A 14614-nucleotide genomic window follows, 5' to 3' on the forward strand; every position below is an offset into this window, starting at 1 on the left:
GTTTCTCTTACCTTAACAACACAACACGTATAACTTTTCTCACTCTTGATATGTTTTATTTTTTCTATTCTTTTATTCTCCAATGATACCAGTTCACAATAATATTAAAGCGGGGCCTTGGATGGGTCCCACTGGTCGGGAAGGTTGTGGACCCCAGGGCCGACCTGACCACCATCAAACTACTGGGGCCTCAACTGACATCACCGCCATTGCTGGAGGATCAGCTTTTTTCATACTTAATTTTTCCAACATTTGTGGCCTGAGAGCTAATTTTTCTTCTGTGGAGCACCATCTATTAACCTCTTCCCCCAATCTCTTACTACTATCTGAACTTCAATTGACCAAAACAGCTTCACCCAAACCTTTTCAAGTCTCAACCTACAACCTTTATATGTATGCGCCAACTGCAGCATATGTACACCTGTAGCTCGACTCACGGATCTTGAATCTTCTCTTTTTGTTGTTATCTGGCTCAAAATATCTCTACCAACCAAGACTTTTTTTCTGCACTCCCTCTTTTCCGACCTGATAACTCTATAGCCAACTCTCCCTCTGATAAAGTCAATCTCTTTAGCACCTTATTTTTCACAAACTCCACCATAGATGATTCCAACTCTATCCCTCCTACTCCTGCTCCTCCTACTGAACCTATGTACTTTCCTATAATCTCCAATTGTAGGGTTGCTCATGTGTTATCCAATCTGGATGTGAGTAAGGCACATGGACAGGACAGAATATCTCCTCGTGTTCTGAGGGAGTGTGCTGAAGCCCTGGCCCCAGTGCTTGCTCGCCTCTTTTACCTTTGTCTCAAAACCCAAACTTTTCCTTCTTCTTGAGCATGCTTCGGTTCAGCCCATCCTGAAGAAGGGTGACTATTCTAATCCCTCTAACTATCACCCCATTGCCCCAACTTCATCCCCCTCTAATATTTACAAAACTATCTTAAACTCTCATTTTCTCCGTCACCTTGAAAGCCTTTCTCTTTTTTCAGATCACCAGTATGGCTTTCGCCAGGCAAGATCTACTGGTGATCTGCTCTCCTACTGAACCCCTCTTTGGGATTATGGAAAAAATTTCGTTGTGGCCCTCGACATCTCCAAAGCATTTGACAGGGTATGGTACAAGTCTTTGCTTTCTAACCTTCCTTCTGATGGGTTCTCTCCTCCACATTGTTCTCTTATTTTTAGCTTCCTTGAGAACCTATCCATGGCAGTTGTCGAGGGATCAATCTCTCGCTCTTTCTCTACCAATAGTGGTGTTTCACAGGATTCTGTTCTTTAGTCTACTCTCTTCCGTCTGATGATTCTATTCTACACCCTTCTTCTCATTTTCCCTTTCCCCTAATTCTCAAACTCGATCAGTTTCTAGAGCTGATATCATTACAAGTATCAATGCGGATCTGTGCAGCATTTCCAAATGGGGAAGTAGAAATTTGGTTAAATTCAATAGTAATAAAACACAGTATTACCAATGACACTTTCCAAAATAGAAGATCTTCCATTAATCACATAGCAGGATGCAATCATTTTGCCAAATTCTAAAATAAATATACTAGGCCTCACCATTTCCTTTAATATGTCATGGAAGCCACACACCCACAACATTGCTAAAGCTGCCTCCCAAAGGCTGGGAATGCTGTACAGATGCTGTAGCTACTTCACTCCTGAGCAGTTGGTTCAAGTTTATAAGGGATTCATTAATCCTAACTTGGAGTACAGCTCTCATATTTGTTAGATAGGAAACAAAGGCATTTCATCTTATTAACTCTCCTCCTTCAGTTGATAATCTCTTCTCTTTCTCTTCGCCGCAATGTTGCTTCACTCTCTTTTACAGGTATTTTAATGGGCAATGTTCAGTGGATATGGCATCTTGTGTACTGCCGACAAGGTAGTCGGCTCACACTAGAATAACCCGTTATAGTACATCCTTCTTTCCTCACACAGCCAAACTGTGGAATGGTCTACCTTCTTCTGTGTTTCTATCCTCTTACATAGTCTCACTTGAAAAATCTAGTGTAGACTAATATACTGTAGTATATTGTGTTGAAATGTTATCGTTAATGTGTTGAGGCGTCGTATTTCATTACTCGTTATTGTGATGAATCGTTAATGTGAAACATGTTAAAGTGAAGTATGTAATGGAGTTGGAATTTTGATAAAAGGAATTGCACTGTAAATTAAATAAAGACATTGAATTTACTAAAAAAGTGGAGTCGTTCTGCATAGAGTGGTCTGACATGAACAAGGTAAGTTGTTGGCTGTTACGGGGTCAGTACGACGGGAACCAAATGGTACCAAATATTAACTCTGGTGCCCTAGATACTCTGAGGTGCAATGTATAGTACAGTATCTTATACCAAAAATATTGGGGTGCTACAATACCCTCCCTTTAAGCGTCCATGTACTGGGTGGAGTGAGAAGAGCAGGCAGGTGTGGCACACACGAGAGAATTGATTCACCTCGGAGTGTGTACGGGAAATGTGCATCTGCCAACAGTCGGTTAAAAATATTCGAACAGCCTCACTGATAGCTGAATTTCGATTATGAATCTTGAATTAAGAGTCACAAATAATTTTTTGGGGAATAGGCAAATTTGCAAATATAGTGTTTGCAAATACCGGGGGACAAGTGTATACCTGTACTTGTACTGTACTGTATATCGTAATATTGTGAAATGTCTCTCATATCTCAAAATTTTACCAAATATTACAAAATATGTAACATAACGCATGCATGCATGCATGCACGCACGCATGAGCACACACACACACACAAACACACATAATAGAATCCCTTTTATCCGGCACCTATGGGAATTGAGAGGCGCCAGTGAGTTGAAAATCATGCTTAGGATCCTTTAATCAATCCTACAATGCAGGCTGACCTCACAATTTTGTGTCCCAGTAAAATGGACTTCTTTAAAACTTATTCCGCTCTATATAAATAATGTGGCTTAGAAATAAAGAAAGTATAATATAAAACAATTAAATAAGAAAAATGAAGAGCATGGGTGTGTATGTGCAAAACGTGAACGTGTGTGGAGACGGTGGGCAATAACTAAGTATCCAACTCGCCAGCTTAGCCGCCCCGATTAGTGTTATCTGTAATGAAACTAAAAAAAGGTGTCAAAAAATCATTACAATACTCTAACATGGATTAAAAATAAAGAAAATATAATATAAAACAAGAAAAATAAAGAGCATGGATGTGTATGTGAGAGAAGTGAATGTGTGTGGAGGCGGTTATAGCCAAGACCTACATTGCTGACTTGCCAGTCAAGCCATCTAGTATATTGTTACTTGTAATAAAACTAAAAAGATTGCACTGTAGAAAAGTAATTACAATACAATATCCTAACGTGGCTTGGAAATTAAGAAAATATAATACTGTATAAAATTATAAAATAAGAAAAATGAAGAACATCGGTGTGTACAGTACATGTGAGAAGTGAATGTGTGTGGGGGTGAAGGGTTAATGGGCTATAACTACGTGAATGTGCTCCTTCCCGATGTGACGTCACACGGTATACACACACAGCCGCCACATATTTGTGAGTCAGCTGGCTGACTGCTTGAACTGTGTCGCGTCACCCAGAGGATGGTTTGAGTATGGAAGGAGCTATTTTTTGTACATAAAATATGTGATACAGTATTTTATGATGTGCTATGTACTGTATCGCTTTCATTGTTTATCATAGCAATACATATGGAAGATTACCCGCCTTTGAGCAGGATATTCAAATTTGTGATTCTGGCTGATTTTGGAGGAATTATTATTTTTATTATTATTTAATTTTGGTGCTGGTTAGTTGGATAACTGGGATTCTACTGTACAACTAGCTACAGCAGTGAGATACAGTACAGTATTCCACTTGTACAACAATTCTTTACCTTAAATGTTTTACTGAGCCCTTCCATTATAGTCTGAATCTAGTGAATTCCACAATTCCATGGTTTCACTGAAATTTGATCTTATAACATTTTCAACAAAACACCATAACTGGGAGACTGAGTTTGAAATCCCTGTTTGTGATACAGACCATAGTCTGGTATATAATCACCTGGGATCATGATAATTCATGGGTTAAGTATCTGAAAAGATCATGAATTATCATCAGTACTCACAACCTCACCAGAGATATGCTGCTGTGCAAGTTAGTACAGCACTTGAACTTCTTGAAACACCATTGATGATTCCTTGCATTCATTGTTCCTGGAGATATGTGAAGCTAAGGTAATTCTAGCCTTTTCCAAGATGATCAGCTGGTATGTGATGCTATATCTTACCTTAAATCCACATACTCTAACTGTTTTTCCGTTTTCTCGAGTAAAATTTTCCTCAAATGTGTCTTGATAGCAGTTTATGAAGTCGTTGATAAAGCAGAAAGCTTTGTCTCGTCCTTGTGTTTTAAGCTCTGACCAATATCACCCTGATGCCCACCTGCCTCCACATGCCTTATCACTCTTTACTTTTATCCAGTGATCGGCTTGTTAGCCGCTTGGGCGGTCGGTTACGTCTCTGTTATGCACTGTTGGCAAGTACTGGCCTCCTGAATGTATCTGAACCCGCTCCAGTGTTGGTCAAGTCTGGTCTTGAAATAGCTCACACACGGTGCCGTCATCACACTCTCTGACAGATTGTTTCAAGAGTTCACAATTCTCACTCCGAAAAAGTTACCCCTCACAGTTAGCTGGACTTGCGGCTTCTTTAACCTTGAACTGTGTCCCCTTGTGGGGCGAGTGTCCGGCAGCTCCAGGTAAGGACACTCGACTGAGTAGTGTCCTCTGGGATGCTTGTGCACCTCAATCCGATCCCCCCTTGCCTGTCTGTAGTATAAGCTAGGCAAGTTCAGGCGCTCCAATCTCTCCGTGTAGCTGAGGTGCCGTAGTGCAGGCACCAGTTTGGTGGCCCTCCTTTGGACATTTTCAATCAACTGACAGTCCCTAGCATATCTCGGGGACCAGACGGGATGACAGTACTTCAGGCGGGGAAACACTTCACTCTTGAAGATCGTTACGAGGGACGGACCGTCTAGATATCTGAACGACCTTCTTATAAGAAATAATAACTTAGTTGCCTGGTTTACCTTCTCGCAATGGCCCGAGAACTTCAGCTCATTGTCAACATACACACCAAGGTCCTTTTCACATTCCGGCTCATTTAATTCAGTTTTTTCATCCCGTTGGAACATATGATACGCCTCCTTACCGTTGGTAAGTCCCAGGTGCATCCTCTTACACTTCATGACATTGAATCTCAGCAGCCATTTCTTCGACCATTCTTGAAACTCACAGGGATCACAATTTTATATCCATGATGATGTTTATCCTTGAGTGCTTGACCACAGCACCAGCACTTACCGGCTATTTTTTAGATATTATGGGTTCCATGTTTTCACAAAAAGTGGAAAAACAAAACAAAAAAACAGTCTTGATAATTCACAAATTACCAATTTGCATACTCATGGCAAGAATTTCGACCATGCCACTGTGCAGCAAACTCAAAAGCGCTCTTCCGCTCCTCCAATCGTCGGATCGACGAGGTAGTCGGCAAAACTTGCAGGATATTTCCCCAACATGTAATCATTGGTTATGCAAAGCAGCGGTTAAAGGGACGTTAGTTTATGGGGTATACCTGTACAGTAAAGTATCTGTCAACCTAAACTCTACATTATGAAAGATTTGAGCATTCTAAAAATTAAATTTAAGAACACCTGTATAGAAAAATATCTTTTATATAATTTTCTACATATCCAGTATTACAATGAGAAATTGAACACTCACATACCCTGTGTGTGTGTGTGTGTAATGAGTCTACTTGTTTTCACTTGAGTTTGAGGAATGAGATACACTATATAGTATAGTAATTGTAGGAGAATAATAAAATAATGAGGATGGCCAGCCTAAAGGACACCTAGGAATGAATTTATTTAAGGTGTAGAAGCTGTCGTCAAAACAACATCCACACCCTGAGTTAACAAGCTGCATGACCCAGTGTCAAGGAATAGTCTGAGAAGACCGGACAACTCGTCAACTGCACTAGCTAACCATTACCACGGAACACAATCCGCAAATCGATTAACATCCAGGTTCCCAATTACTGCTGGGTAGACAGAGGCAAACGGCATAAAGCAACTTGCCCATAGTTTCACCCTGCCCGGGTATCTAACCCGGGTCCGCTCGCTTGCGACGCAAGCATGCTGACCATTACACCACAGGTCGCTTATTTGTAGACTTAATAACATTGAAAGGGTTAGTGAACAATGATGGAAGTTAGTGTTCGGGTATTTACAGAAACTAATAATATAACCAACCTGACACAGGTGCTATGGTTTGTAATGGTACTGTACTGTACATGTTTTACTTGAACATATGCTCATGATAATGTAGTATCCACTTTATGTAATTATCCATTTTATGGAAGTCTCTTAGTCCAAAACTTTTTGGTTGACAGATACTTCTGTAATGAACTTTATTGTGCTGTACATATAATAATATCAACAAGAACTGTGATAATTCTGCCCAACAATTCCTGCTGTGTTATAAAAGATCTGGATACTTCAGCTTTCTTAAAGTAAAATAAGCTTTCACAGGTTGGTTTAACACATCTGCTCTTAATGAGTCAGCTAATAACTGAACTTCAAAATGGTGGACTGACCTGGAAAACCAAGATTACTAAGTCTGGCTTCTGCAGAAAATGTGCTGATTGGACAGACACAACTTTGACAGACTCCTGTCTCCAGAGGACAACTGTTGCACCTAACTTCTTTTGGGGGCAATGGGTGTGATGAGGAGCAAATGTTGAATAGTTTACCCAAAAAGGGAAAAAAGAACAACCTTGGGTAACATAGTGGGGGCTATTGGAGGCCTTGGGATTCCCAAGGGCATAAGCTATATATTTTTTCTAATAAAGTATCTTTACGTGCATATTATAATAGGCTTGTCATGGTTTACAGTCTCAAATATGCAACTTCTACCTACAATGGAGTAGAAGCTGAAAATTAAATTTTTATCAAAGTGCTTAGAATATCAATCTCCTTACCAAAAGGACCAACAAAATTTATGATACCCTACCATGAGATTGAAATGCACTTTAGAATATTGTATATTGTAGTTAAAGAAAATATATTAATTTGATCACCAGAATATCATAATTCATGCAACTGTGATACAGGGTTAAATATCAATATCATCTAATACCTAATTTTGCTAAAGCATTTAAATGCCATTTTATGTTCACTGAGACTCTACTATAGAAGACTAATCATTATCTTTCTATAAAAAGCTACAACACCACAGCAAACACAGAGCAGATATAATCTAAAGAATATGGTTGTAAATTACAAACAATCTTCTGATGGAGAAACAATGCATATATGATACCATCATGTGTGGGTTGTAATAGGAGACAGATTAATGTACAGTATTAATAGGCATATAACCACATATTACAAACGAAGTGTTAGAATAAAAAGCACATGTAATTACTGTAAATCTAATATTTCAATAAAGTATAGGCAAAGAATCCTCAAAGAACAAGCAACATGACAGCACCATATTCCCCCAGCAGAAAAATTGCACATTTCTGAGACACTTGACATATATATAGGAGGATCTTACTCACATCCAGTCACTGACTCGTCAATCCACTCTGTTCGCTCTGAAACACAGCACAATAACTGATCACAACAAAGTCTGCATAATCATACACTTGTGTTCCTTTGGACAGGTGACCTGATCCCATATTTCAGATCAAAGCACTGATGTAACTATTGAAAAAAAGTATATATGAATTTACATTATAAATCTGGAATGAAATTAGTGTTAATTTGAAGGAATTTTTTTTCCTGAAATTCCCTTTTATGGCAGAGTTCATAACCAAGCAATTTGTCATAATACAAGCTGCCAACTGGAGCAATCAGTGTCTTAAGACAGCCGTAAATTATTAAGTAAGGATTGACATCTAAAATTAGGTGGATATACCAATCATCCATCCCTTCCCATCAAACACATTGGGCCCAAATGGGGTAGGTCAGATGTAAGTGTTGTCTTCTGGAGACAGAGGATCCTTTAATAGTTATTTATGATCACTCATCAAACTTTGCACCAAAAGCTATGGCTCCACTATCTTGCTTAAGTCAATCTACCAACTTTGACTTAATTCCTGAGCACCTACTCTATGTACAAAACAAAAAAGAGAGAGAAAGAGAGAAGGGAATGTGTCCAAGCCTCCTATTTGTGGGTTCTACCAGAAAAAAAGATTTTGTGATCAATCCTACATTTCTGGTTTCTACGTTTCACTAGGTGGCTTCTCATAATCCAAAGCCAGGTAAGCAAGAGGGAAGAGGAGGTGCTCCTTTAAGCTCCAGATATACTGTACTCCCTATAGGAGAGTTAACCTTTTCCTTTACAGTATTTTCCATGTGCAAAGGTCAAAGCATGCAATATATTCCAAACTCTCCCTTCCTGAAGTCATTGATGCTATCTTTGTTCCTCAAGTTATAGTGTGACTAATCACAGTCCCAAGTACTGTACTGTATCTGATCACGAAGATCCTTTCAGGGAAAAGTCACAGAAAAATCACCTCTGATGAGTGAATCATGTATGTACCACATAGGCAGAGTTGTAAAGTAACAAAATCAATTTTGTTTTACTTCTTTTATTTCTTACTTAAGTGTGGTTTTTAAATACTTTTATTCCAATACAATTGAAAAAACAAAAATCGTTACTCATTACATGCCTCAAGCAAAGAAACAAACAAAGAGTTTTAATGTATGTGGCAAACTAATAATATATTTTTAATTAATTAATTAATTATTAACCATAGTAAAAAGAGTTGTGTGGGTGGAGGGTATGATGTGGGTGGAGCCATGAAGGGTACAGTGTGGGGAGACACCATGCGGTCACATACCTAGATGTCTCGTGAAGTGGCCATGACAGTGGATTTTCCCTTTGATCGTCTTGTGTCCATTAACACTTTGACCACCCACCTCACCTCTTATCCCCCTCCCTCACTGAGTCCTCTCTTTTCTCCCCCCACCTTTCCTTTGGGGGCTTGGTTTTCTCATTAGAAGTCAGTTGCTCTTATCATATACCTGTACTACCTAAAATGAATTTCAAAGAGGCTGTGATTCTAAAATGCTTTACATAATTCTGTCTTAGATATAAAACCTGTATATATATATATATATATATATATATATATATATATATATATATATATATATATATATATATATATATATATATATATATATATATATATATATATATATATATATATATATATATACACACACACATATATACATATATATACACATATATATATATGTGTGAGACTGAGTGTATATAAAATTCTGCTTAAATAACTCAGTACCACTGCCCCCCCACCAGCACCCACCAGATGTTACTCATCAATTAGAACTGTCCCCATTAGAGGGACAGTTCACAGTGGGTCTTTTTAGTCAGACTCAGTCACTATGGAGGCAACAATCATCCACAAACTCCTCAACTGAAGGAGGTTGATAGCTAATTGGCATGCCCAGGATCTTTCCCGACATTATGTGACTTATCTGTCAAGCTTAACACCCCACTACCTGCATCTGCTGCTTGTGAGCATCTGTTTAGTCACATTGGGCATATTATTTATTATTAACTGATTTATTACACCGGATGGGGGGGGGGGGTAATCACAAGACCATATGGTTAGACACTAACACATTGGTGCCCGTGTCTCACAGTACACGCTATGACTTGTGATATGGAGACAATGTTGATACTTCCCACAGCATGGGTAGAGTACACGAATTAAATCTAAATTCTTACGAATAAATAGGTGATGACATATAGTAGTTAGTTACTCTCCCTGTGGTAGGAGGTCCTCGACTGTGGGAAAGTTAAGGCAATACAGTAATACCCCGATTTACGCGGTTTCGCTTTACGCGATTCTACATTTACGCGGTACCTAGCCAGAACCGGAACTTCATTTTACGCGGTGCATCTACTCATATACACGGGTGAAGTATAATTTTTTATTTAGCTCACAAAATTTATACAAATTACCAAGCCAGAATATAATTTACATTGCTGGAATTCTTACAACATGATGATCATTTTGAATATAAACATCAAGGGAGAGGAGGAAGCAACCATTGGGGGGAGAAACTAACTGTGAAGACCACCCAAAAGGGTCATATCCCATCCAGTGGTATCACTTTACTCCTACCTCCCTCTCTCATGAAGCACTATTGGTTATTTGTTATTCATTAATTGGTAAAGATACGTTACTGTTAATACCTGTACCCTTCATATACAATACTGTATACCTTTGTACTGTAAATCTTATTTAGAGCAGATGTTGTGAATAAAAGTTTATACACATTTTTTGCTAGCCATAAATATATTTGTTGCTTAGCTTTCACTTTTATTCAAGGCATTTTCAGGTCATGAGGCCCATTATTCCCCCACCCTGGCACTGGGTGACCTGACATTGTATGAGATCACTAATCCCCCACCTCACCTCAACCTGACATACATTGATCAGGTCAGGTCAGTAACATAAGACCAAACTAATCCCCTACCACACCTCCATCACAACATTTCTTAAATTTTTTCATAAGAGAATTGAGTCCCCATCAATATTCTCATATTTTTGTTTCTTTGAATTGAGCAGTGCAACTTTGAAATGTCTGGGAAGGCCAAGGCACGCAGGAAAAACCATGTCTCTGAAGGTGGAGCTTGACATTGTGAAGAGGCATAAAACTCCCCAGAGGCTGTGTGGGAGTCAGAGTGACATCTCCACTCCACCTACAAGAGTACCCATAGCCTTGAAGGGGACATGTGATGACGAACAGACTTGTTCTCAATGATGTGGTGAGTGTTGTTTAATTATGTTGTAGTGCTAGTAGTACAGTATTCTAGGCTTATTTTTTGGGGTGATACATTTGGGTGTCTGACTCGCCATGAACCTATCCCATTAAACCCCCATGTTATAATGAACCTGATTTATGATATGTGACCTGCGATGGGTTTTCAGGAACCTAATTCTGTCGCAAATAGAAGTTTACCTGTATTCCTGTATTACAACATTGCTTACACTTTTTCTGCTGTAAGTCAGTATCCTGTTAATCTATTACGGATACATTTTGAGGAACCACCGGGACATTTCCTGCCTGAATATTCAAAAAGTAGTTTAAGTTTGATGTTTCGAATGTTTAAAGTGTGAAGGGAAAGAGTTTAAAAATTCTAGTATTACTGTATATTTTTAATTTGGTTTTCTTGTTTCCCCATACAGGTGTCCCTTCCTACATGAATGTTCTAGATACTAAACTTTGCTTACAGGGGGTCCCAGGGTTACGAATGGGTTCCGTTCCTGAGGTCATCCGTAAGTCGGAAATATACGTAATTCGGAACACATACCCTATGTGCACTATATCATAGCCCAAGTCCTTTTATATATCTCAAATCACTTAATTTAAAAGAAAATAAGAAATTGAATGATAAAATACAGTTAAGAAAAGTAAAAATTAAAGTTTAACACTTACATTGAAACATGGGGCTGCCTTGCATGTTGAGATGGGCATTTGTAGGAGTGACAGTGACTATTGGGATGAAACTGAAGATAGTGATGATGATGTAGATGTTAACAGGACTGGTTCTGGAGAATTTGCTGAGGTAGAATTATCTGGTTCTGGAGTTGCTGTAGATGCTGCAGAGGTTGATGGGACTGGTTTTGGCTGCCTTTCGACTTTCTTAAAAAAAACTTTGTGGTATCTAGACATTTAGTAACACCTCTATGAACCTTGCTGTTTATATTTAAACAATCCTTCTTCAATGAGCCTAAAACCTTCTGCCATTTCTTTTGTAATGAATTGCTTTGGTTATGGAGTTTCAGCGTCCTCTACATCCTCTGACAAAATTTGCTCCTCCATGTCAGTCACGTCCTCATTGCTTAATTCTTGGGCATGAGACTCAAACAACTCTGTGACATCATCCTCATGAATATCAAGCTGGCGTTGGTTTCCAAGGTCTACCACTGTTTGTGTCACTTCCCCAACATCATCTTCAAAGCCCCTGAAATCATGGACAAACTGTGGGCAGAGCTTTTTCCAAACATCATTCACGTAGGTTTCTTTTCCCTCAGCCCATGAATCTGCAATGTTTTTCACAGCCTCCAAAATGCTGTATGACTTCCAAAATTCCTTTAAAGTCCTACCCTCTTTCCGTTCTGTTGCCCTGATGGCTTGAGCAAATGTCCTTCTCAGGCAATATGCTTTAAATGAAGCAATAACTCCCTAGTCCATTGGTTGTAAAACAGATGTTGTGTTTTACCTTAATGTTTGGATGGACATCATCGAAAAAAGCTGGATGGCCAGATGCATTGTCAAGAACCACGAGAATTTTAAAGACATTGACTTTGAAATGCAATACCACTCCACTTCAGGCACAAAATGATTAAGGTACCATTCTTCAAAAAGGGCAATTGTCACCCAAGCCTTCTTATTAGCTTTCCAGATAACTGGAAGTACTGCCTTGAAAACACCCTTCAAAGCTCTAGGATTTTCTGACTGGTAGACAAGCAAAGGTTTTAGTTTGTATTCCCCAGCAGCACTGCCCCACAGCAGTAAGACCAGCCTCTCCTTGGAAGCTTTATACCCTGTTGCTATTTTTTCATATGCACTTGCTGCTTCACCTTACACTTTAATGTTACGTAAGTTTGCCCCTGCCTTGAACCGGTTAAGCCAGCCCCTACTAGCAACAAAATCTTCCCCATCACTTTCACCACCACACTTAGCCTTCAAGTCAGCGTGCAAGCTTCTCACTTTTTCATGAATCTAGGCTAGACTTAGGGGCAGATGCTGTTGATTTTGATCTTCCACCCATTTTATTAACAATCTTTCCATTTCAATTAACAATCCAGTTCTTTGTATAGTTATCACAGTTGACTGCATTGGTGTAGATCCTTTAACATGTTCAAGAATTATCTCTCTCTCTTTCAAAATTGTTCAAACCGTTGAGCGACTGAAGCCCAAAGCCTTACCGATCACTGACGGTGTTTCGTCTTTTTCAGAACGTTTAAGTATTTCAGATTTCACTTCCATCGTAATTGCTTTCCTTTTCTTGGATGCATTACTATCACTTGCATCAGGTTTGGGAGCCATAATGAGGGCCGAAAAAGAGAGTTAATAAGAAAAAATAACAGTTTGCACTTGATCACGCATGTTAAGGCAGTGAGGGTAAAACGCACTCACGCTCCCTCAAGGCGTGTGGCTGGGTGATGCATCACTCCCCACACACCGCTTCGCCTCCCCTTTACACTGCGCAAACTAGTTCTAGTATGTAACGGCTAAGAACCATTGTACTTATGTCGGATTTAAAAAATAATTGACCTTATGGGACCTCGTTCGTATCGGTGGCTGTTAGTAAGTCGGATATTCGTAAATCGGGGACCCCCTGTATATGAATACAAATACATGATCTTAAATTTGTGAGTACAGTACCTCTGTTACTAACACTTTTTTAAATGTTGCTGTTAAATATTCGTAGGTCACAGCCGAGCAGTGGCTCCCTGTGTTTATTTATATAAGAAACCATAAAAGTTGTGGAAATATCATTCCAATGCTTTAGTGTGACTTAGAAATAAAGAAAATAAAACGCGGAAAGTGAATTCAGTGTGCAAGAGAAGGGAGGTAAGGGAGGTGGCTGGACAGAGTGGAAAATTCCCTCCCTCCGTTCCTGGAGTGCCCTTCACCCCTCAACCCCTTTAACATGTTTGTACCATATGCAATTTCACCATAATTCTCATGTTATTTAGGTTCATTTAGTTCTGGGTTATTAAAACATTATTGTAAAATAATAAATTAACTTGAAATTCGTATAAGCGAATTTTCGTATCTTGAACGTTCGTATTGTGAGGGATACCTGTATGTACGACAAATTGCCTTTTTGAAGCATGTAAGCAAGCTACGGGAGAGCCAGTCTGATTTGTCCACTCTCAATGATGTGTGTATAGGAACTAAATAAAATAAGAAGATTAAAGAGCCATAGCTTTTTCCCCAAATTGTGTTGGTTGATCAGGAACAGACAGTACTAAAATACTTTCTGTTTCTATACCACAACTGTTGCCCCTGATTTATATTTGGTGCTGATGGGTATCATGGGACATGAAAAGTACTGCATTAGGTTTTAAAGTATCAACCATAACTAAGTTATTGGCGACTACCTGAGGAGACAGAATGACCCAAATTAACACTGTTTATGTCAGAAAGCTGCTTGACAAAGGGCAAAAGCCAATACTGAATATATATATATATATATATATATATATATATATATATATATATATATATATATATATATATATATATATATATATATATATATATATATATATATATATATATATATATATATATATATATATATATATATATATATATATATATATATATATATATATATATATATATATCTTGATAAAATCACACGGGGAAAGGGAAACAACGGAGCACCTTAGCTTTCGTCTTTATTCAAGACATCTTCAGAGGCAACTGGATTACATGGACATGTTTCCCTTTCCCCGTGTGATTTTATCAAGATTTAACTTATCCACTT

General features: G+C 38.6%; 1 protein-coding gene across 10 annotated transcripts in view; it reads right to left on the reverse strand.

The window, feature by feature from the left end:
* The window catches only part of LOC121879334 (inositol hexakisphosphate and diphosphoinositol-pentakisphosphate kinase 2-like), a 299526-nt gene that overhangs the window by 76246 nt on the left and 208666 nt on the right, over window positions 1-14614 (reverse strand). For 9 of the 10 annotated variants that reach the window (XM_042385999.1, XM_042385963.1, XM_042385971.1 and 6 more), the window contains one exon: window positions 7623-7658. The exons of the other annotated variant lie outside the window; for it this stretch is intronic. In XM_042385999.1, the coding sequence (XP_042241933.1) occupies window positions 7623-7658 (36 nt within the window). The remainder of the gene's footprint in view (window positions 1-7622; window positions 7659-14614) is intronic. 10 annotated transcript variants of the gene reach the window in all.

This window comes from Homarus americanus, unplaced genomic scaffold (assembly GCF_018991925.1).
Source record: "Homarus americanus isolate GMGI-L3 unplaced genomic scaffold, GMGI_Hamer_2.0 scaffold15169, whole genome shotgun sequence".
Taxonomy (NCBI): domain Eukaryota; kingdom Metazoa; phylum Arthropoda; class Malacostraca; order Decapoda; family Nephropidae; genus Homarus; species Homarus americanus.